Source organism: Salmo salar, chromosome 19, assembly GCF_965601325.2.
Source record: "Salmo salar chromosome 19, fSalSal1, whole genome shotgun sequence".
NCBI classification, from domain to species: Eukaryota; Metazoa; Chordata; class Actinopteri; order Salmoniformes; family Salmonidae; genus Salmo; species Salmo salar.
Genome location: NC_138309.1, coordinates 10,005,208 through 10,030,000, shown reverse-complemented (window position 1 = coordinate 10,030,000; position 24,793 = coordinate 10,005,208). Strand labels below are relative to the sequence as shown.

Below are 24,793 nucleotides of genomic sequence, written 5' to 3'. Positions count from 1 at the left end.
GTGTATGTGACCAATAACATTTGATTATTTTTTGACAAGTGTCTCTATGGCTAACTGTCATTTGAAAGGATCTGTCTGTCCATTCTCCTGCTCCCTCATCTGTTCTCACCACCTCAACTCCTCCTCTCTCCTGCTCCGCATCTGTTCTCACCACCTCCTCTCCTCCTCTCTCCTGCTCCCTCATCTGTTCTCCTCTCCTCCTCTCCTCCATCTCTATCAGTTGTCTGATGGTATCTAATGTATCTGTGATTGTATTCCAGATGTGTTGTGACTAGTGCTGTGTGTATATGATGGTATCTAATGTATCTGTGTTTGTATTCCAGATGTGTTGTGACTAGTGTTGTGTGTATATGATGGTATCTACTGTATCTGTGTTAGTATTCCAGATGTGTTGTGACTAGCACTGTGTGTATATGATGATATGATGGTATCTACTGTATCTGTGTTAGTATTCCAGATGTGTTGTGACTAGCGCTGTGTGTATATGATGGTATCTACTGTATCTGTGTTTGTATTCCAGATGTGTTGTGACTAGCACTGTGTGTATATGATGGTATGATGGTATCTACTGTATCTGTGTTAGTATTCCAGATGTGTTGTGACTAGCGCTGTGTGTATATGATGGTATCTACTGTATCTGTGTTTGTATTCCAGATGTGTTGTGACTAGCGCTGTGTGTATATGATGGTATGATGGTATCTACTGTATCTGTGTTAGTATTCCAGATGTGTTGTGACTAGCACTGTGTGTATATGATGGTATGATGGTATCTACTGTATCTGTGTTTGTATTCCAGATGTGTTGTGACTAGCGCTGTGTGTATATGATGGTATGATGGTATCTAATGTATCTGTGTTTGTATTCCAGATGTGTTGTGACTAGTGCTGTGTGTATATGATGGTATCTAATGTATCTGTGTTTGTATTCCAGATGTGTTGTGACTAGCGCTGTGTGTATATGATGGTATCTAATGTATCTGTGTTTGTATTCCAGATGTGTTGTGACTAGTGCTGTGTGTATATGATGGTATGATGGTATCTAATGTATCTGTGTTTGTATTCCAGATGTGTTGTGACTAGTGCTGTGTGTATATGATGGTATCTACTGTATCTGTGTTTGTATTCCAGATGTGTTGTGACTAGTGCTGTGTGTATATGATGGTATGATGGTATCTACTGTATCTGTGTTAGTATTCCAGATGTGTTGTGACTAGTGCTGTGTGTATATGATGGTATCTACTGTATCGGTGTTTGTATTCCAGATGTGTTGTGACTAGTGCTGTGTGTATATGATGGTATGATGGTATCTACTGTATCGGTGTTTGTATTCCAGATGTGTTGTGACTAGCGCTGTGTGTATATGATGGTATGATGGTATCTACTGTATCGGTGTTTGTATTCCAGATGTGTTGTGACTAGCGCTGTGTGTATATGATGGTATCTACTGTATCTGTGTTTGTATTCCAGATGTGTTGTGACTAGCGCTGTGTGTATATGATGGTATCTACTGTATCTGTGTTAGTATTCCAGATGTGTTGTGACTAGCACTGTGTGTATATGATGGTATGATGGTATCTACTGTATCTGTGTTTGTATTCCAGATGTGTTGTGACTAGCACTGTGTGTATATGATGGTATCTAATGTATCTGTGTTTGTATTCCAGATGTGTTGTGACTAGCGCTGTGTGTATATGATGGTATCTAATGTATCTGTGTTTGTATTCCAGATGTGTTGTGACTAGCGCTGTGTGTATATGATGGTATCTAATGTATCTGTGTTTGTATTCCAGATGTGTTGTGACTAGCACTGTGTGTATATGATGGTATCTACTGTATCTGTGTTTGTATTCCAGATGTGTTGTGACTAGCACTGTGTGTATATGATGGTATGACGGTATCTACTGTATCTGTGTTTGTATTCCAGATGTGTTGTGACTAGCACTGTGTGTATATGATGGTATCTAATGTATCTGTGTTTGTATTCCAGATGTGTTGTGACTAGCGCTGTGTGTATATGATGGTATCTACTGTATCTGTGTTTGTATTCCAGATGTGTTGTGACTAGCACTGTGTGTATATGATGGTATGATGGTATCTACTGTATCTGTGTTTGTATTCCAGATGTGTTGTGACTAGCACTGTGTGTATATGATGGTATGATGGTATCTACTGTATCTGTGTTTGTATTCCAGATGTGTTGTGACTAGCACTGTGTGTATATGATGGTATGATGGTATCTACTGTATCTGTGTTTGTATTCCAGATGTGTTGTGACTAGTGCTGTGTGTATATGATGGTATCTAATGTATCTGTGTTTGTATTCCAGATGTGTTGTGACTAGTGCTGTATGTATATGATGGCATCTAATGTATCTGTGTTTGTATTCCAGATGTGTTGTGACTAGCACTGTGTGTATATGATGGTATGATGGTATGATGGTATCTAATGTATCTGTGTTTGTATTCCAGATGTGTTGTGACTAGCGCTGTGTGTATATGTAGACTTCCTGCTGGTGATTTATTGTTTTGGTAACAAGGCCATTGCTAAGCCTCGTTAGGGAATAAGAGGCTCATTAAATATGCATGAGCTGTGACTAAAACAAACACAGTAATGAGATCTGTCCTCATGAATATGCAAGGTGTAATTAACTATCCCTTGGAGAGGGAAAGAGGGGGTGAGAGAAGTGTGTATCAACAGGGTGTAAGGGGTTTTCACTTGTAGTATGTAGGCTATTAGGGTTACTACTAGGATACTACTGGGTTACTACTAGGGTTAATACTGGGTTACTACTAGGGTTACTTCTGGGTTACTACTGAGTTACTACTAGGGTTACTCCTGGGTTACTACTGGGTTACTATTAGGGTTACCTCTAGGTTTACTACTGGGTTACTACTAGGGTTACTCCTGGGTTACTACTGGGTTACTATTAGGGTTACCTCTAGGTTTACTACTGGGTTACTACTAGGGTTACTACTAGGGTTACTTCTGGGTTACTACTGAGTTACTACTAGGGTTACTACTGGGTTACTACTAGGGTTACTACTGGGTTACATTCTAGGTTACTACTAGGGTTACTACTGGGTTACTATTAGGGTTACCTCTAGGTTTACTACTGGGTTACTACTAGGGTTACTACTAGGGTTACATTCTGGGTTACTACTAGTGTTACCACTGGGTTACTACTAGGGTTACTACTAGGTTTACTACTGGGTAACTACTAGGTTACTACTGGGTTACTACTAGGTTACTACTAGGGTTAGTACTAGGTTACTACTAGGGTTACTATTAGGTTACTACTGGGTTACTACTGGGTTACTACTAAGGTTACTACTAGGGTTACTACTGGGTTGCTACTGGGTTACTACTAAGGTTACTACTGGGTTACTACTAGGTTACGATTGGGTTACTACTAGGGTTACTACTAGGGTTACTATTGGGTTACAACTAGGGTTACTACTGGGTTACTACTAGGTTACTGCTAGGTTACTACTAGGGTTACTACTAGGGTTACTACTGGGTTACTACTAGGTTACTGCTGGGTTACTACTAGGGTTACTACTAGGGTTCCCTCTAGGTTTACTACCAGGTAACTACTAGGTTACTACTGGTTTACTACTAGGGTTACTTCTGGGTTACTACTGAGTTACTACTAGGGTTACTACTGGGTTACTACTGGGTTACTACTAGGGTTACTACTAGGGTTACATTCTGGGTTACTACTAGGTTACTGCTGGGTTACTACTAGGGTTACTACTAGGGTTACTACTGGGTTACTACTAGGTTACTGCTGGGTTACTACTAGGGTTACTACTAGGGTTCCCTCTAGGTTTACTACCAGGTAACTACTAAGTTACTACTGGGTTACTACTAGGTTCCTACTAGGGTTACTAATAGGTTACTACTGGGTTACTACTGGGTTACTTCTATGGTTACTACTAAGGTTAGTACTGGGTTACTACTGGGTTACTACTAATGTTACTACTGGGTTACTACTGGGTTACTACTATGGTTACTACTAAGGTTACTACTAAGGTTACTACTGGGTTACTACTGGGTTACTACTAAGGTTACTACTGTGTTACTACTAGGGTTACTACTGGGTTGCTACTGGGTTACTACTAAGGTTACTACTGGGTTACTACTAAGGTTACTACTAGGTTACTACTAGGTTACGATTGGGTTACTACTAGGGTTACTATTGGATTACTACTAGGGTTACTACTGGGTTACTACTAGGGTTACTACTGGGTTACTACTAGGGTTAGTACTAGGGTTACTACTGGGTTACTACTAGGTTACTGCTGGGTTACTACTGGGTTACTACTAGGGTTACTACTAGGTTTACTACTGGGTAACTACTAGGTTACTACTGGGTTACTACTAGGTTACTACTAGGGTTACTACTGGGTTAGTACTAGGTTACTACTAGGGTTACTATTAGGTTACTACTGGGTTACTACTGGGTTACTACTAAGGTTACTACTAGGGTTACTACTGGGTTGCTACTGGGTTACTACTAAGGTTACTACTGGGTTACTACTAAGGTTACTACTGGGTTACTACTAAGGTTACTACTGGGTTACTATTGGGTTACTGATCATGTTTAATATTGTGTCTATGTATCAGGCTCACTGCTAGCCTTTAGTTTGTTCTGAGGGGAGGAAGCTACAGTATAAGAGCTTTTCCAGATATCCCCAGAGAAGTTCAGTATTTAGTTAATGCTAGCCCTCTCATATCCTGTTCTTTGCTGGTCTGGCCACAGCCGCCAAATCATCTTTAATTATTTGCTTTAAAAAGGAAAGACAGAAAAAAAACGTATGACTATTTTCCTGGGAGTGTAGAGGAAGAGCAGTGTGCGGTGAAGGAGGGAAGAATGTGTGTGTGTATGACATAGTATGTATTATAAACGCTGCAGGTGTCAGCAGTCCTACTGATGTATTAGTGGTAAGAAACTAAATAGAGACACACACATGCTAGCACACACATGCATTGGTACGTACACACACACACACACACACACACACACACACACACACACACACACACACACACACACACACACACACACACACACACACACACACACACACACACACACACACACACACACAGATCAGACAATGCTTGGTGGAATTTACCCAATGTCAGGAGGCCTGAGCGGGGTAGAGCATGGTTGTGAATGCTGAGTGTTAGAACTATGAAGGGTCTTTAATACAAAGCCAAAGCAGAGTACTCTTTCAGATAGACTAAGTGGACAGTATTCTTCATACAAGGGACTTCCTCCAGTTTGGCTGAATATCTCCACAGACCATTTCATCCTAACTGTGGACTGGTCATTGTGTATTGCTGGCCACTCGTAATCTATTGCTCATTTTTTATCTCATCACCACATTCAAGGTACAGAATTTCATAGCAAAGCAAATTAATGTCTCTCTTGAGCTCTGTACCTCTTAGCTATAAGAGCAATGTGTGTGAATTAAGTGTGTGTGTTTTCAGTAAGGATGAATTAAGTGTGTGTGTTTTCAGTAAGGATGAATTAAGTGTGTGTGTTTTCAGTAAGGATGAATTACGTGTGTGTTTTCAGTAAGGATGAATTAAGTGTGTGTGTTTTCAGTAAGGATGAATTACATGTGTGTGTTTTCAGTAAGGATGAATTAAGTGTGTGTGTTTTCAGTAAGGATGAATTACGTGTGTGTGTTTTCAGTAAGGATGCATTAAGTGTGTGTGTTTTCAGTAAGGATGAATTAAGTGTGTGTGTTTTCAGTAAGGATGAATTAAGTGTGTGTGTTTTCAGTAAGGATGAATTACGTGTGTGTGTTTTCAGTAAGGATGAATTAAGTGTGTGTTTTCAGTAAGGATGAATTACGTGTGTGTGTTTTCAGTAAGGATGAATTAAGTGTGTGTTTTCAGTAAGGATGAATTACGTGTGTGTGACTGCTGACTGGTCTTATTGTTGCTCTACTGTGTTGTCATTGACCTCTCGGTCCCCTCGGTTTTGCTTTGAAGTCCAGGCGAGAACACACACACACACACACACACACACACACACACACACACACACACACACACACACACACACACACACACACACACACACACACACACACACACACACACACACACACACACACACACACACACACACACACAGTGACCTTCTCTTGTTCAGGACTGATAATACACCATCCAGGCAGAGAAGAACATATATAAAATGATGTCTGGGAAAATGAACAGTGATTGTCTCAATGAATCTGTTCATTATTGGTAGTTTAAATGAAACACATGCTTTTCAGTTCCTTTCTTCTTTGGTCTGGTGAAATTAGTTTTGGATGAAATAATGTTTGAGTAGTGAGTGATTCATGTACGTAGTGAGTCACTTTTGGGGGAAATGAGTCCTGATTGTAATTGTGTATCGGTTTCCAGACTTGGTAAAAAAAAAAAAAAAAATCTGTTGAAATAATGATTTTGGACCATTTTTACATGTTGAGTCACTTTCTGTAATTGTTTTAATTTTCTCCCAGGAAGTTAATGGCTTGGCGTGACTACTGCGTTTCAGTTTCCTAGCATCTTGGTGTGCGTGACAACATGTTTATTTGATGAAAGAATATTGTGACGCTAATCTACAACCATGTTAATTAGGTCTGACAGTTGTTTGTTTGTATTGAAATCCAATTAAAATGTACACTTTTAACTCTGCACACTTGTTTTCCCCCCTATTTCTCCTCTCCCTCTCTCTCTGTCTGTCATACCTTCTCCCATTTCTCTCTCTCTCTCTCTCTCTCTCTCTCTCTCTCTCTCTCTCTCCCTCCCTCTCTGTTTCTCTACAGAGTAAGGACCCAATGATAGCAGCATAAGTAACAGTGTCTTTTCCTTGTAGTTTTGTACGAGAGAGGGGATAAACTCTAGACAGCTGTCTGTCAGTGCGCCTGTTTAAAAAGACTTTGGTCTAAAGTTCATTTGGAGAGTCCCTCTAATTAGACAAGAGTGCCAAACCTTAAGTTAATTAGTCATTATCTCAGGCCAGAAATTAGGAAATTAGGTCACAAGTAGAACCTCTTACAGTACCCTAAAAGGATGACTGTGTGTGTGTGTGTGTGTGTGTGTGTGTGTGTGTGTGTGTGTGTGTGTGTGTGTGTGTGTGTGTGTGTGTGTGTGTGTGTGTGTGTGTGTGTGTGTGTGTGTGTGTGTGTGTGTGTGTGTATTCATCAACGTGTTCATGTCTTTGAGAGCAAAGTTAGTTCAAACATCAACTACATGAATAGTTTCTGCTTCTCAGCAGATATACCATGTCTGCTGTGTGAAACCTTGAAGAAAGGGATGACATGGGATTAGCTCTTGGCTAGCAGTGATGGAATGCCTTGATGGGATACCTGCTCTGTGATTATGTTGAAGACAGTAATTACTGGGTAACAGAGTCTCCCCCGGGGAGTCTCTCCCCGGACAGTCTCCTTAAAACACAGGGGTTTGAACTTTACATTTTATTGTTGCCGTGTTGAGAAGATGGCTCCACAATTAGCTAGGTGTCTCTGTGTTTCTGTGTCTTAATGATAGATTATATTGAGACAGTAGAGGAGAGGAGAGGAGAGGAGAGGAGAGGAGAGGAGAGGAGAGGAGAGGAGAGGAGAGGAGAGGAGAGGAGAGGAGAGGAGAGGAGAGGAGAGGAGAGGAGAGGAGAGGAGAGGAGAGGAGAGGAGAGGAGAGGAGAGGGTTTTGTAAAGATTAGAGTGAGTGTAGGGCTGGTATTACTGCTGCTACCCCACAGTATTAAAGGCTAACTAGTCATTTCTACATACCTGGTCATGGGAGCGATGTGCGTCACAGACTATGGTTTTGCAGAATGTAGATTGCAGTGTGTGTGTGTGTGTTTGTGTGAGAGAGTGTTGATCTAAGCATGGCTAGTATTTGCTTAACCCCTACTCTGTCCTAAGCAGGGCTCCCTCTGTCACTACAGTTGTGTTGATTGCAGATTTCCAACCCCGAGTTCTGTTAGCATATTGTTTTCTATAGCAGCTTTGACTTTTATATATATCGTACAAGGAGGGAGGTCAGTATAATTCCACTTTGACACAAAGGCGTGCGATTTGTTCATTTCTTTCAGCTAGTTTAATTGAGTGTATCTCTTATTCCCAAACAACATCCTGGATTTCAGATTGAAGGCTTTATGTCGAGCTGGATTATTCATTTCACTTTTAATCACCCCCCCCCCACCCTCCTTCCTCCCCCCTATATTCAGTTGAAAGGGGCTACACAGGGGCTTTAGCTTGCAAACAGCTGCAGAGTACAAGAGGTGATTTATGTAACAGCTAAGAAGGTCCGTATTGTATGTTGTACCTGGCCAGGGCAGTGCATAATGATCAAGCTAGATTAATACTTATTTAGTTCAGGGGAAATCAAGGCTTAGTCAGTCATCATTAAAACACTAATCCTTCATTATGTGATCCCAGAGACAAAGAGAGAGCAGATTACAGAAACCAACAAAGTCACAATTAGACTCTGATTACAATACACTCTGATTACAGTATAGACACACACATATGTAGTGGTACACACATGCACGGACGTGGACTGACATTCACTAGCACACGGGTGTAAATGTACACTCACACTTTTAAAACACACTAACTCTATCTCTCTCTCTCTCTGCTTCTCCCTCTATCTCTCCCTCTGCTTCTCCCTCTCTCTAACGCTCTCTCTCTGCTTCTCCCTCTCTCTATCTCTTTCTCTCTGCTTCTCCCTCTCTCTATCTCTCTCTCTCTGCTTCTCCCTCTCTCTATCTCTCTCTCTCTGCTTCTCCCTCTCTATCTCTCTCTCTCTCTGCTTCTCCCTCTCTATCTCTCTCTCTGCTTCTCCCTCTCTCTATTTCTCTCTCTCTCTGCTTCTCCCTCTCTATCTCTCTCTCTGCTTCTCCCTCTCTCTATCTTTCTCTCTCTGCTTCTCCCTCTCTCTATCTTTCTCTTTCTGCTTCTGCCTCTCTCTATCGCTCTCTCTCTGCTTCTTTTCCCTCTCTCTCTCTGCTTCTCCCTCTCTATCTCTCTCTCTGCTTCTCCCTCTCTCTTTATCTCTCTCTCTATCTCTTTCTCTCTGCTTCTCCCTCTCTATTGCTCTCTCTGCTTCTTTGCCCTCTCTCTCTCTGCTTCTCCCTCTCGCTTTATCTCTCTCTCTCTCTGCTTCTCCCTCTCTCTCTTTATCTCTCTCCTTTTCCCTCTCTTTATCTCTCTCTCTCTCTCTCTGCTTCTCCCTCTCTCTCTATCTCTCTCCTTTTCCCTCTCTTTATCTCTCTCTCTGCTTCTCCCTCTCTCTTTATCTCTCTCTCTCTGCTTCTCCCTCTCCTTTTATCTCTCTCTCTGCTTCTCCCTCTCTCTTTATCTCTCTCTCTGCTTTTCCCTCTCTCTTTATCTCTCTCTCTCTGCTTCTCCCTCTCTCTTTATCTCTCTCTCTGCTTCTCCCTCTCTCTTTATCTCTCTCTCTGCTTCTCCCTCTCTCTCTTTATCTCTCTCTCTCTGCTTCTCCCTCTCTCTTTATCTCTCTCTCTGCTTTTCCCTCTCTCTTTATCTCTCTCTCTCTGCTTCTCCCTCTCTCTTTATCTCTCTCTCTGCTTCTCCCTCTCTCTCTTTATCTCTCTCCTTTTCCCTCTCTTTATCTCTCTCTCTGCTTCTCCCTCTCTCTTTATTTCTCTCTATCTGCTTCTCCCTTTCTCTTTATCTCTCTCTCTCTGCTTCTCCCTCTCTCTTTATCTCTCTCTGCTTTTCCCTCTCTCTTTATCTCTCTCTCTCTGCTTCTCCCTCTCTCTTTATCTCTCTCTCTGCTTCTCCCTCTCTCTTTATCTCTCTCTCTGCTTTTCCCTCTCTCTTTATCTCTCTCTCTCTGCTTCTCCCTCTCTCTTTATCTCTCTCTCTGCTTCTCCCTCTCTCTTTATCTCTCTCCTTTTCCCTCTCTTTATCTCTCTCTCTGCTTCTCCCTCTCTCTATTTCTCTCTCTCTCTGCTTCTCCCTCTCTCTATCTTTCTCTTTCTGCTTCTGCCTCTCTCTATCGCTCTCTCTCTGCTTCTTTTCCCTCTCTCTCTCTGCTTCTCCCTCTCTATCTCTCTCTCTGCTTCTCCCTCTCTCTTTATCTCTCTCTCTATCTCTTTCTCTCTGCTTCTCCCTCTCTATTGCTCTCTCTGCTTCTTTGCCCTCTCTCTCTCTGCTTCTCCCTCTCGCTTTATCTCTCTCTCTCTCTGCTTCTCCCTCTCTCTCTTTATCTCTCTCCTTTTCCCTCTCTTTATCTCTCTCTCTCTCTCTGCTTCTCCCTCTCTCTCTATCTCTCTCCTTTTCCCTCTCTTTATCTCTCTCTCTGCTTCTCCCTCTCTCTTTATCTCTCTCTCTCTGCTTCTCCCTCTCCTTTTATCTCTCTCTCTGCTTCTCCCTCTCTCTTTATCTCTCTCTCTGCTTTTCCCTCTCTCTTTATCTCTCTCTCTCTGCTTCTCCCTCTCTCTTTATCTCTCTCTCTGCTTCTCCCTCTCTCTTTATCTCTCTCTCTGCTTCTCTCTCCCTCTCTCTCTTTATCTCTCTCTCTCTGCTTCTCCCTCTCTCTTTATCTCTCTCTCTGCTTTTCCCTCTCTCTTTATCTCTCTCTCTCTGCTTCTCCCTCTCTCTTTATCTCTCTCTCTGCTTCTCCCTCTCTCTCTTTATCTCTCTCCTTTTCCCTCTCTTTATCTCTCTCTCTGCTTCTCCCTCTCTCTTTATTTCTCTCTATCTGCTTCTCCCCTTTCTCTTTATCTCTCTCTCTCTGCTTCTCCCTCTCTCTTTATCTCTCTCTGCTTCTCCCTCTCTCTTTATCTCTCTCTCTCTGCTTCTCCCTCTCTCTTTATCTCTCTCTCTGCTTCTCCCTCTCTCTTTATCTCTCTCTCTGCTTTTCCCTCTCTCTTTATCTCTCTCTCTCTGCTTCTCCCTCTCTCTTTATCTCTCTCTCTGCTTCTCCCTCTCTCTTTATCTCTCTCCTTTTCCCTCTCTTTATCTCTCTCTCTGCTTCTCCCTCTCTCTTTATTTCTCTCTATCTGCTTCTCCCTTTCTCTTTATCTCTCTCTCTCTGCTTCTCCCTCTCTCTTTATCTCTCTCTGCTTTTCCCTCTCTCTTTATCTCTCTCTCTCTGCTTCTCCCTCTCTCTTTATCTCTCTCTCTGCTTCTCCCTTTCTCTTTATCTCTCTGTTTCTCCCTCTCTCTCTTTATCTCTTTCTCTCTCCTTCTCCCTCTCTATCTCTCTCTATGCTTCTCCCTCTCTCTCTTTATCTCTTTATCTCTCTCTCTGCTTCTCTCTCTCTTTATCGCTCTCTCTGATTCTCCCTCTCTATTTATTGCTCTATCTCTCTATTTCTCCCTCGTACTCTATCTGCTTCTTCTCCCTCTCTCTCGAATTTCTCTCTCCTTCTTTCATGGGAGTGAAATTAGTGGTGGTTTGTCTGATTCACTGGCTTGACGTAAATCTGTCTCATGATCTTTCCACTGTCCATGCATGGCTAGGGAATACCTTTCTCTCTACTGCATTCACACGCTTTCCAAATAGTCTGTGCAAGAGTTTCATTCCCTGTTAGTCTGTTTTGGCATGTGTGTTTTGGCGTGTTTGTGTGTGTGTGTGTGCGTGTGTTTCTGTTTCCTTAAGGAGTCTGTAAATAACATATCTGCTTTACTAATTAAGCTGCTCAGTCAGTGCTCAGTAGGTGTGTTCATAAGCAGAATCATGTGTATGCGTGTGTGTGTGTGTGCGCGCGCGCTAATGCAGTGATTTGCATAATGGGTTAGTTAGTTAGTTAGCTCTCCCTGAGTCTAAGTTGGGACGGGAACACCATGTTCATTACCAGCTCCTCCTCATCTCTCTCTCACCTGCTCTGTCTGTCTGTCTGTCTGTCTGTCTGTCTGTCTGTCTGTCTGTCTGTCTGTCTGTCTGTCTGTCTGTCTGTCTGTCTGTCTGTCTGTCTGTCTGTCTGCCTGTCTGTCTGTCTGCCTGCCTGTCTGTCTGCCTGCCTGTCTGTCTGTCTGTCTGTCTGTCTCAGGGTAAACAGTGAAGTAGAGAAGGAGTGTGAGTGTTACAAGGTGAGAGAGAGTTCGGTAGTTCATGTTATAGAGGTTGTGTTTGTGAGAGTGACATGGGAACCCACACCCACATAAGAAGCAGGCAGGCGAGAAGAGAGGAGAAGACGGGAAGATATGAAACCAGATGTGAGGAGGTGGAGAGAACCAATAAAGTGGTAGGATAGTCCTCCTGCTTTGAGAGAGAAAGAGAGAGAGAGAGAGAGAGAGAGAGGAGAGGGAGAAAGAGAGAGAGAAAGCTCCAGCCAGATTTCCCCTTTGCCCTCTTTCCTCTCTTTTTCTTCTCTTTCACCCGGCCAGTGAATACTAATGGTTTTTCTCGTCCTCCCCCCTCTCATCCTCCTCTCCTCCCTCCTCCCCTAGGACAGTGCAGCATTGTTTGTTGCGGGGCTCTTTTCTTTCAAACTTAATTACCTTCTCCCCTTCTGTGGTGCTGAGGGCTGAAGTTGGCTCTGTGTGTGTGTGTGTGTGTGTGTGTGTGTGTGTGTGTGTGTGTGTGTGTGTGTGTGTGTGTGTGTGTGTGTGTGTGTGTGTGTGTGTGTGTGTGTGTGTGTGTGTGTGCGCGGGGTGTGGAAGTTGGCTCGGTGGCAGCAAAGGTCATCACACATTCTTTGGCGGTGGATTGCCTTAATCTGAGAGAGAGAGCGGGTGAGAGAGAGAGAGAGAGAGTGAGAGAGAGAGAGCAGGTGAGTGAGAGTGAGAGAGCGAGAGAGTGAGAGAGAGAGAGAGAGAGAGAGAGAGAGAGAGAGAGAGAGAGAGAGAGAGAGAGAGAGAGAGAGAGAGAGAGAGAGAGAGAGAGAGAGTGAGAGGGAGGGAGGAGTGCATAGATGGCACTTTAGAAGATACTGGGACCAGCAGGAGCCTCTAATCTGGTTAATGTAGTGTAATTGCGTCAGGAAAAGTGTGTGTGTGCGTTTGTGTGTGTATGTGCATGTGCGTGTGTAATTGTCAGGACATAGGGTGCCCTTTTGTTTGTGCGGTTCATTTCCAATCAAACCAATTTCACAGGAGAGTGTTTCCAGATTCCCTTCTAAAGAAAATTCCTGTTTTTCTTTCCCTCTTCCCCTCTCTCTCTCTCTCTCTCTCTCTCTCTCTCTCTCTCTCTCTCTCTCTCTCTCTCTCTCTCTCTCTCTCTCTCTCTCTCTCTCTCTCTCTCTCTCTCTCTCTCTCTCTCTCTCTCTCTCTCTCTCTCTCTCTCTCTCTCTCTCTCTCTCTCTCTCTCTCTCTCTTTCTCTTTCTTTCTCCCCCTGCCTCTCTGTTTTCAGTTTTTTCTAAAGGACATTAGCTATGTAGATTGGATTTTGCTTTGATGTAGTAAAATCTGTAGTAGGAGTGGCAGCGGGGTGAAGTGGCTGGAGCTCTCAGTTTATTTACTCTGCTCACTTTGAGTTTAGTTTAAACAACGTCTTTTCAATCACTTGTCTGCAGCTCCCCTTTCTAATGCTGCTAGCGGTGGAAGGTGCCCTTAGGCACAGATCTAGGTTCAGCTTAACCTCCCCAGATTGTAACCAGAAATGTTGGACAGGGAGAAGCAAAAACTGAACTTAGATCATTGTCGTAATGTTAGACGGAGACTGAAGCACTGCTACAGGGTCAGATATACTTTCATCCCTCTAATGGTGAAGGTTAGGATTGAGGGTTGGGTAATCTGACCCTAGACCTGTGTTTAAGGAGTGTACTCTACCACTCTCTTCCTAGGTATTTTCTCCAACAATGAAAGCCCATGTTGGTCGCTGCAGGTAATCAGGTATTCTGTTACACCTGGGACTATAGAGACCAATTTACCTTTCATCATGGGGATCAGGAGAACTCACACACACACACACACACACACACACACACACACACACACACACACACACACACACACACACACACACACACACACACACACACACCGACACACACACACACACACACACACACACACACACACCTGGCAAACATACAAAGCCCACTTCCCTTTTATGCTTCTTTAATGTCTCCAAACCTGCAGCTCCTATGTTGCTGTCATGTGATTGGCTAAAAGGCATTCTGTGGAGAAAGTAATTTGTTAGGCAAGATTCCTGTGTTAAATAGGGCAAATTTTGTTGAGGTCTGTCTGTGTGTGTGTGTGTGTGCGCGCGTGTGTGTATGTGTGTGTGCGCGCGTGTGCGCGCGTGTGTGTGTGTGTGTGTGTGTGTGTGTGTGTGTGTGCGTGCGCGCGTGTGTGTGTGTGTGTGTGTGTGTGTGTGTGTGTGTGTGTGTGTGTGTGTGTGTGTGTGCATCTAACATTACACCTTCAGGCATCAAACAGTGGCGGCATGAAAAACCTTTGTGGGAGTCAAAACGAGAGAAAGAAACAAACCTGGTTTTCTCTCTATCCCCTCCTCCTCTCCTCCTCCCCTCCTCTCCTCCTCTCCTCCTCCCCTCCTCTCCTCCTCCCCTCCTCCCCTCCTCTCCTCCTCTCCTCCTCCCCTCCTCTCCTCCTCCCCTCCTCTCCTCCTCTCCTCCTCTCCTCCTCTCCTCCTCCTCCTCTCCTCCTCCCCTCCTCTCCTCCTCTCCTCCTCCACTCCTTCCCTCCTTTTGCAGTTTTCTCTGGTCCTTTCTTTAAGGCTTTAAACAGAGGGCATCAAGCCTCTTCAATGTGTGTGTGTGTGTGTGTGTGTGTGTGTGTGTGTGTGTGTGTGTGTGTGTGTGTGTGTGTGTGTGTGTGTGCTGTGTGTGTGTGTGTGTGTGTGTGTGTGTGTGTCTGTGTGTGTGTGTGTGTGTGTGTATGCTCTTCGCCTATGTGCGTGTGTGTCTCTCTGTGTCCTTTGATAGGGACAGCACACCCCTTCACCAGAAAATCACTCTCTCCTGATGGATTTTTCACCATTTTGTTTCTGCATGGCAACAAATAAACAGTTAGAATTAGCCTAGTGGAGCGCTATTCAGAGCTTTGTCACCGGGAGATAGATGCATTGGTCTCACTCTGGAACTCTCCTTTGTCTTTTACTAACACTCTATGACATCTTGATGGAAGATTTGGTGTTTGGGAGAGGCCTCTTGCTGAGACCAGGGTGACCTTAGCTAACGCAGAGGAGAAACGCACACACACACACACGCACGCACGCATGCGCACGCACGCACACACACACACACACGCACACACACACACACACACACACACACACACACACACACAGATGTGCTGTTTATTTGGACATTACATTTGACTTTTATATTTTCTTCTCTGCGAATTGCAAACGGTCACACTCTACTCTGCATGCTAACTTTTAACTTCTAACCCTGTATGTTTTGGCTTGTTTTGAAACAACTAAAAGCAGAGAGTCCGAGAGCAAGTTAGGAAGAAAGAGGGGGGGGTGAGAAAGAATTAAAAAGGAAAAATAAATCCCCTGCTTTAGAATGCCTGCCGTCCCTCTCTTTGAGCGAGAGAAAAGCAGACGGAGGGAGGGAAGGAGAGAGGGAGAGAGAGAGGGAGGGGGGGTTGGAGGAAAAAACAATAGGCCAAGGAGTCTTTTAGCCCTCTTTTTCCCCAAACAACTTAGCAACGCTGGGGTCTGGTTAGCATTCCATGGATATTATTTATTTCTCAGCATCAGATCAGACGCTTCTTTAATCACTTCACAGTGTCTGTGTGTGTGTTGTGTGTGTGTGTTCACGGGAGGCAAGGGACAGGCATAATTAAAATCTAGAGGTAGGACTGGTCCCAGACATCTCTGTTGTTCTAGGAACCGTTTTGAACCAGGGGAAAGCTGGCTTCATTGTTGTGCTCTCTCTCTCTCTCTCTCTCTCTCTCTCTCTCTCTCTCCTCTCTCTCTCTCTCTCTCTCTCTCTCTCTCTCTCTCTCTCGGAACGGTTGTAGCAGGGGGAGGGAGTGGGAGGAGAGCACTGAGGTTACTAAACACTGCAGTAACTTGATCTGGGTTTTAATAGCTGCTGGGCACATTAAAAGGTGTACAAAAAAGAGGGGAAAATAAGACGTAAAACCTTTTGGAGCAGGTATGCTGTTTTATGACACAATATTCATAAGTGACTAATCCTGGGAACTACTTCAAAAACTTTATTTGTAAAGCATTTCTCAAATATTGAGCTCTGAGCGCTAAATGATTAAGTAGGAGTGAATGCACTCCTACTTAATCAGTTCCTGTGTTGTGAAACAGTGACTGTTGTTGTGGCAGAAGCCATGACTAACTACTGTAGAGCTATAACAGTTGACCTGCGTCAACGCTACTTTAGCTTAGCCCTGCTTTAAAAGGATAATCACACTTTACCTGCTAAGGTTAATGCTAACGTTGGGGACTCAGATCAACTTACTCTCCCCAAATCCTAACCTTAACCATAATGGAAAAAACACAACACTGACCTTAGATCAGTGTCGAGAGACAACTATTCCATTGTTTGCAGTTGAGCTCTGTTTACCACTGTAATTCATCTGTGTCTGTACGGTGGGATACTTTGTAGAGATAGGTAAATCTTCAAGACATGTCTCAACACTCAAGGATATATATAATTCCTGTTAAACTGACTGTTTTATGTCCAACACACACATCAAGGGCAGTTAGGAGCAAAATGACAACAAGTACAAGAAATAAATCCTCGAGTGTCTTTCATGTTAACGCTCAGAACCCCTGGCTACTAAACAGCTTTAAACTCAATCATAATTCCCCTGCAAGCCTCTTAAAACAGGATGGTACAAAACCCGGGATGAAAAATGCATGAAGTTGACTGACTGACTGGTTGGTTATATTCCTAGTTTTAGGTTGGGAGAGATGTAGTGGTTTAGTTGTGTCTTAACCCATTACATCTAGATCTAGATATTTAGAGTAATTTAGACTTGAGGGGAAATAGAACAGCTGGTTTCTTGTTGTGTAGCCTACCTCACCTGAACAATGTTGCTTTAGGGTGAGTAAGAAAGAGAGACACACACACACACACACACACACACACACACACACACACACACACACACACACACACACACACACACACACACACACACACACACACTTGATTTCAATCCTCACGCTTTAATATCCATGAAGCCCCCTCCCACAGGCTGTGGATTGTTTCAGTTAAAACCTCTAATTGCTTTGTACTGTGTCACAGAAAGAGAGCGATGGAGAGATAGAGGGTGTGGGGGGATAGAGGGTGTGGGGGGATAGAGGGTGTGGGGGGATAGAGGGTGTGGGGGGATAGAGGGTGTGGGGGGATAGAGGGGGTGCGGGGATAGAGGGTGTGGGGGGATAGAGGGTGTGTGGGGATAGAGGGGGTGTGGGGATAGAGGGGGTGGGGGGATAGAGGGTGTGGGGGGATAGAGGGGGTGTGGGGATAGAGGGTGTGGGGGGGATGGAGGGTGTGTGGGGATAGAGGGTGTGGGGGAATAGAGGGGGTGCGGGGATAGAGGGTGTGGGGGGATAGAGGGTGTGTGGGGATAGAGGGGGTGCGGGGATAGAGGGTGTGGGGGGGTAGAGGGGGTGCGGGGATAGAGGGTGTGGGGGGAGAGAGGGGGTGCGGGGATAGAGGGTGTGGGGGGATAGAGGGGGTGCGGAGGGATAGAGGGTGTGGGGGGATAGAGGGGGTGCGGGGATAGAGGGTGCGGGGATAGAGGGTGTGGGGGGATAGAGGGGTTGCGGGGATAGAGGGGGTGCGGGGATAGAGAGGGGTGTGGGGGATAGAGGGGGTGCGGGAATAGAGGGTGTGGGGGGATAGAGGGGGTGCGGGAATTGAGGGTGTGGGGGGATAGAGGGGGTGCGGGGATAGAGGGGGTGGGGGATAGAGGGGGTGTGGGGATAGAGGGTGTGGGGGGGATAGAGGGGGTGTGCGGGGATAGAGGGGGTGCGGGGATAGAGGGGGTGGGGGGATAGAGGGGGTGCGGGAATAGAGGGGGTGTGCGGGGATAGAGGGGGTGGGGGGATAGAGGGGGTGCGGGGATGGAGGGTGTGGGGGGATAGAGGGGGTGCGGGGATAGAGGGGGTGGGGGATAGAGGGGGTGCAGGGATGGAGGGTGTGGGGGGATAGAGGGGGTGCGGGGATAGAGGGGGTGGGGGGATAGAGATGGAGAAAGAGGCAGGCAATAGGAGGTGGGTGGGGTTGAAGGTTGCAGTTGTATTTTAAACCGGGATAGAGGGGGTGTATTTTAAACCGTCATTCGAAGGCTGGCTCATTCACACACCAACTTGTCTCACAAAAGCAATGGTTTACAGTGACAGGTCCCCATTATAAACTGTTGAATTGGATTCGGGCCAGGGAGAGTGTTGAAGGTGGGGTTATTTGTCATCTGGAGTAAGGTCAGACTGAGCTCTGTCTGTTTGTGATGTGTAGTGTAGCTGCTCCTCTTTCTGTGATTTACTTTAGTTGGTGTTGATACCATGTGCCTGTGAAGTTGAAGGTTAAAGGTGGAGTGACTGGTGTCTAATCTGTATGCCTGTTGGTGTTGGTGGCTGGCCAGTGTGGACAGGGCTTGGGGAGGGCATGGAGAAGAGGTTTAATCAATGACGCTGGTGTGTTAATCAGGAAGTGTTAGCTACATGCTGAGGGGTCTTTACCAGGACCAGATTTAGGCTAAGCTGATTTTCTTACCGACACAGGAGTCAGACTTTTCTCTCCTTTGCTCCTTCGTTCCTCTCCTCCTCTCATGGCCAGAGCGAGGGATCAGTCACATTCGTTCACTCCTCCCTCTGTTTCCAGGGCATTAATCAGTGAGGGGTCAGAGAGAGAGGGACTCAGGGAAACTTTTGTGTGGTGTTCAACTGCTTTCAGGGGGCAGGCGACAGGTTCTGGCTGTCAGCTCTAAGACAAAGCTGCTCAGATCTATTCACATTTATATTGGATTTTCTCTTTTCACAAGTTGTCAGGGGGCTTCTTTAACTTTAATGGTAAACTCTGCGGTAGGCCTTCTCTTGGCAGTCAGCATTCAATAGTCACATTTTGAGCTGCATACATTTGAAATTATTCTGGGATTTTGGATGTAGGATCTAATATTGAGCCTTTTTGATAAACAGTGTGATTACTATTGTTGTAATACTTTTCTAATGACTTTCGCACTCTTTCTTCTCTTTCTTTCTTCCTCTTTCGTTCTTGCTTCAGGTCCCTGTCTGATTGGATGAGATGAGATCCCCATGTAAAGGTCGCCATGGCAACCTGTGACTCCCCTTCTATCGTCTTGCGGCAGGAAAATGGCCATACGCTGTCGTCGCTGCCAGCAGGGCCGTGTGACGCAGAGGAGACCGAGAGATACCGAACTGCTGCTGCCGCTAGGATGGATCCCACCGCTGATACCAATGACACTGCCGCAGCACTAGAGAACAGCCCTGCTACCCTCAATAATGCCACAGACACCGGCAGCCCGCTGAGGACGGAGCAGCAGAGCCGGATAGAAAGCTTTACCGAAAACGGGACTGTTACCGGAACCGGGACTGTTGTATCGGGTTTGGACCATGTCCACACTTCTGCTTCGCTGGTGGCCCCAGCAAAGGAGATCCCCTGTAATGAATGTTCCACCTCCTTCTCCAGTTTACAGCAGTACATGGAGCACCATTGCCCCAACGCTCGCATGCCTAACGCAGCAGGGCGGGAAGAAGAGGAGGAGGAGGGCGAGAGTGAGGGAGAGGGGGAGCCTGATGGAGTGGCAGAGGTGTGTGAGAGAGACAGCGAGATGGACGAGTTAGAAGATAGTGATGTGGAGAACCTGTGCGGTGAGATCGTCTACCAGCCCGATGGATCTGCCTTCATCCTGGAGGACTCCAAAGAGCATCACGGTGGCGGCTCCAGGGGCCTTTTGTCACCCAAAAACTTCCCGCCTAACCCCCAAAATCCCACCGCTGCCACCAATAAATCCCAAAGCGGTTTGAAAACCCATGGGGGGAATCGGGACAGGGCGGAGTTGCCTGCGGCTGCACCCATATCCTTCTACCCACAGGTCATCAACACTTTCCACATTGCGTCATCCCTCGGGAAAGCATTCCCGGCTGACCCGGCGGCAACATCGTCGTTCCCAAATACCTCAGCGTTCGCAGGCGCCGGCAGCCCTGTGTTGCACAGTTTCCGTGTCTACGACCTTCGCCACAAGAGCGACAAAGACTATTTGACGGTCGACGGCGCAGCCAAAAACTCCTGTGTGTCCAAAGATGTCCCCAACAATGTGGACTTGTCCAAGTTTGAGGGCTGCGTGAGCGACGGACAGAGGAAGCCTGTGCTGATGTGTTTCCTCTGCAAGCTGTCGTTCGGCTACAGCCGGTCGTTTGTGACGCACGCCGTCCATGACCACCGGATGACGCTCAACGAGCAGGAACAGAAGCTCCTGAGCAACAAGCACGTCTCTGCCATTATCCAGGGGATCGGCAAGGACAAAGAACCTCTTATAAGCTTTTTGGAACCAAAAAAATCCTCTAACTCTGTGCTCCCCCACTTTCCTACCGCCGCTAACTTCCTGGGTCCCGACCCGGGGTTCCGCGGCCTGTGGAACACGTTCCACGCTGAGAACGCTGATTCCCTCCAGGCTGGATTTGCTTTCCTGAAAGGGAGCGCGAGCTCGAACCCCGCCGACCAAACCCCCAGAACCCCACCCATGCCAAAGGCCGAGACCAATCCAAACATCGGGGGTGTGACCGGCGCCTCCGTCAGAACCCCCACCAGTTCCGCGTCCCTCCTTCGCTCATCTCCCATGATGACAGGCCGGGAGCGGGATTCTTCCGAGAGCGACTGCGAGGGCCGTGCTCCACGCACTTTGCATCCCAATGGACAGCGGTTGGACCTGAACCCGTACCCGCTGATCAAACACGAGCCGGGAGCAGAAGGAGGAGAGAGTCCAGAAGAAGACATGGAGGACATTTACTCCAACGGAGGGGTAGAGATGGAGACGGAGGAGGATGAACGGGTGGGCGACAGCACCAGTAGCAAAGATTTCCCTCTTTTAAACCAAAGTATTTCCCCCTTGTCCAACAGCGTGCTGAAGTACAGTGACAACAAAGATCCCTCATCCTCCTCTTCCTCCTCCCGTGAGGAGATGGAGAAGAATCAGCTGAACTCAGCCCCAGCCAGAGATAGAGATAGCAGTAACGACTCAACCAGTGAAGCCCTGGGTGGTCCAGATGGATTCTCCCCCTCCTCTCACCTGATGATGCCACGAGACGACGAGAGTCCGGGACCCCTGCACCAGCATGGGGGAAACCCCGGAACCCCTGGCACGCCGGGTACCCCTGGAACCCCCGGACTGGCCGAGGGGTCCCCAGGCAGTGGTGTAGAGTGCCCCAAATGTGACACAGTCCTAGGGTCCTCCCGATCCTTAGGTGGACACATGACCATGATGCACTCTCGTAACTCCTGCAAGACACTGAAGTGTCCCAAGTGTAACTGGCACTACAAGTACCAGCAGACGCTGGACGCCCATATGAAGGAGAAGCACCCAGAGTCTGGAGGGTCCTGTGTGTACTGCCGTACCGGGCAGGCTCACCCACGCCTGGCCCGGGGAGAGAGTTATACATGTGGATACAAGCCCTTCCGCTGTGAGGTTAGTGTCTCTTTCTTTGTTTCTCTGATCCTTTCTACTTCTCTCTCTCTTACTCATACTCTCCCTCTCTCTCTCTGTTCCTTTCTTTGTATCTCTATAAATAACCCCCTCTATCTCTGATTTCTCTCTAGGTGTGTAACTACTCCACCACGACCAAGGGCAACCTGAGCATCCACATGCAGTCGGACAAGCATCTGAACAACGTTCAGACACTGCAGAATGGGGGCACTGAACAGCAGTACAACCACAACCACACCCACACCCACACCCACACCCACACCCCCTGCCACAGCCATGCCAACCCTGTGCCCAGCGCCAGCCTGGGGGGAGGCTGTGGTACCCCGTCACCCTCCAAGCCCAAACAGAAGCCCACGTGGCGTTGTGAGGTGGGTGACACTACACGTTGGATCAGGGCTATTCTAGTTCATTAGCCAGTGTTCTGGCTCTGATTAGAAGTTAGACAAGCCTAGGATCATCTTCCCATAATCCATTAGGGGGAAAACCACAAATCTGCCAATAGATCAGTGTCTTGGCGCAGCTTCCTCCTACTGTGTTTCACTCTGTTAACTCGTACACCTGTGTATGAGTACTTACACATAACAAAAATATAAACACAACATGTAAACTGCGGAGGACTATTTCTGTCTGTAATAAAGCCCTTTAGTGGGGAAAAACTAATTCTGATTGGCTGGGCCTGGCTCCACAGTGGGTCAGCCTGGCTCCCAAGTCGGTGGACCTATGCCCTCCCAGGCACACCCATGGCTACGCCCCTGCCCAGTCATGAGGAATCCATCGATTAGGACCTAATGAATCTATTTCAATTGACTGATTTCCTTATATAACTGTAACTCAGCAAAATATTTGAAATTGTTGCATGTTGCGTTTATACAGTATTTTTGTTCAGTATAGTTACTACACATCCTTTGGGAACCAATTCAACAAATTCTCCTCATTATTTATAAATATATATATATATATAAATACCTCCCCTCCTCCTCCAGGTATGTGACTACGAGACCAACGTGGCGAGGAACCTGCGCATCCACATGACCAGTGAGAAACACATGCACAACATGATGCTGCTGCAGCAGAACATGAAGCAGATTCAACACGGGCTGCACCTGGGTCTGGCCCCGGCCGAGGCTGAGCTCTACCAGTACTACCTGGCTCAGAACATCAGCCTGACCGGGGTCAAGCTGGAGAGCCCCGGCCCAGACGCCCAGATGATTAACCCCTTCCAGCTGGACCCCAATACGTCCGCTGTACTCGGCTCTGGGCTAGGTGAGAATCAGGGTGACTTTCAGTCTTCCCTTTGGTCTCTATTTTCTATGTATATTTTTCTGTCTCTCTTTTCTTCTCTCTCTCTCTCTCTCTCTCTCTCTCTCTCTCTCTCTCTCTCTCTCTCTCTCTCCCTGTCTCTCTCTTTCTCCCTGTATCTCTTTCTCTCCCTGTCTCTCTCTCTCTCCCTGTCTCTCTCTCTTTCTTCCTGTCTCTCCCTGTCTCTCTCTCCCTGTCTCTCTCACTCTCCCTGTCTCTCTCGCTCTCTCCCTGTCTCTCTCTCTCTCTCTTTCTCTCTGGATGTCCTCTACCCTATCTCCTCTACAACCTATGGCTCTCGGTTTGTTTTGGTCTTTCTCCTTGCACTTTCCTTTTTTCACTCGCTGCCTCTTTCTCTTTTCCCCTCTCCTCCTCTTTCTCTTTTCCCCTCTCCTCCTCTTTCTCTTTTCCCCTCTCCTCCTCTTTCTATTTTCCCCTCTCCTCCTCTTTCTCTTTTCCCCTCTCCTCCTCTTTCTCTTTTCCCCTGTATCTCTTATCTTCTTTCATCCCTCTGTCATTGCCTCCTCTCCTCGACCTCTCTCTCTGATTACAACATGATTATGAGAAGCCACGGGATAATTATTCTTAATCTTTCATTCGTAATTTTCTTAAATCAGCTTAATCGCACGCACGCACACGCACGCACACACACACACACACACACACACACACACACACACACACACACACACACACACACACACACACACACACACACACACACACACACACACACAATGCAGGGAGTTGAATCGCCTAGGAGGTGAAGGAGTTTAACAAAGAGCCCATACTGTTACATACCCATTCCTAATGGCAACCTGGAGGTCAAAGATGTAACCTCGCTGCTTCTCATGTCCAAACACACACACACACACATACACCTTATTAGTGTTGACTAATTGGCAGATTTGTACTCTGACTGTAAAAAAAGAAAAATATGTCATTGTTAAATTCTCTGTGTGCTAGTCTTTTGTCTACATTTTCTGGGAAAGGAGACATATTGAGCTCCTAACAGATAGCGAGAAAGAGAAAGAGAGAGAGAGAGTCATAACAGAACAGACCTGCTTTTGTATTGATCAGCGTTTCATGTTGTGTGAGAAGACCTGTTAGCGCTCCCTGCTACTCTTCGGCTAACTCAGAGTCATTAAAACTATCTGATGAGGGAGCTAGCAAGTTCAAAGGGATGATTGTAATTGATCCTGATCCAATCCTATTAGATTTTTTTATAGTCATGGCTTTGTAGGGAGCCATAGGGTCTGTGCAAGGCTTTATTTGATCAAATCCTTTTGTGTGACTGAGGCCTACACCCCTACGCTCTTCTTCTCTTTCTAGCTGCTCTTCCCCGCTTCATTTCATTTAATAAAAAAGGCAGTCTTTTTTTTCTCTTTACTTCGTCCAGCCCTCCTCCTCCTCTTCCTCCGTTGATGTGTACATCTGTTTGCTTTTCTATCCTCTCTGTCTTTCTCTGTCTGCTTTTCTATCCTCTGTCTTTCTCTGTCTGACTTTCTATTCTCTGTCTTTCTCTGTCTGACTTTCTATCCTCTGTCTTTCTCTGTCTGCTTTTCTATCCTCTGTCTTTCTCTGTCTGACTTTCTATCCTCTGTCTTTCTCTGTCTGACTTTCTATCCTCTGTCTTTCTCTGTCTGACTTTCTATCCTCTGTCTTTCTCTGTCTGCTTTTCTATCCTCTGTCTTTCTCTGTCTGACTTTCTATCCTCTGTCTTTCTCTGTCTGACTTTCTATCCTCTGTCTTTCTCTGTCTGACTTTCTATCCTCTGTCTTTCTCTGTCTGCTTTTCTATCCTCTGTCTTTCTCTGTCTGACTTTCTATCCTCTGTCTTTCTCTGTCTGACATTCTATCCTCTTTGTCTTTCTCTGTCTGACTTTCTATCCTCTTTGTCTTTCTCTGTCTGACTTTCTA

The 24,793-nt window shown here is 46.1% G+C and overlaps 1 protein-coding gene across 4 annotated transcripts in view; it reads left to right on the top strand.

Annotated features, from left to right (window-relative positions):
* The window catches only part of zfhx4 (zinc finger homeobox 4), a 120,795-nt gene that overhangs the window by 15,453 nt on the left and 80,549 nt on the right, over positions 1–24,793 (top strand). For all 4 annotated transcript variants that reach the window (XM_045702078.2, XM_045702079.2, XM_014157162.3 and 1 more), the window contains exons 2-4: positions 19,136–21,557; positions 21,689–21,943; positions 22,559–22,838. In XM_045702078.2, coding sequence (XP_045558034.2) covers positions 19,182–21,557; positions 21,689–21,943; positions 22,559–22,838 — 2,911 coding nt within the window. In that variant the 5' untranslated portion in view covers positions 19,136–19,181. The remainder of the gene's footprint in view (positions 1–19,135; positions 21,558–21,688; positions 21,944–22,558; positions 22,839–24,793) is intronic.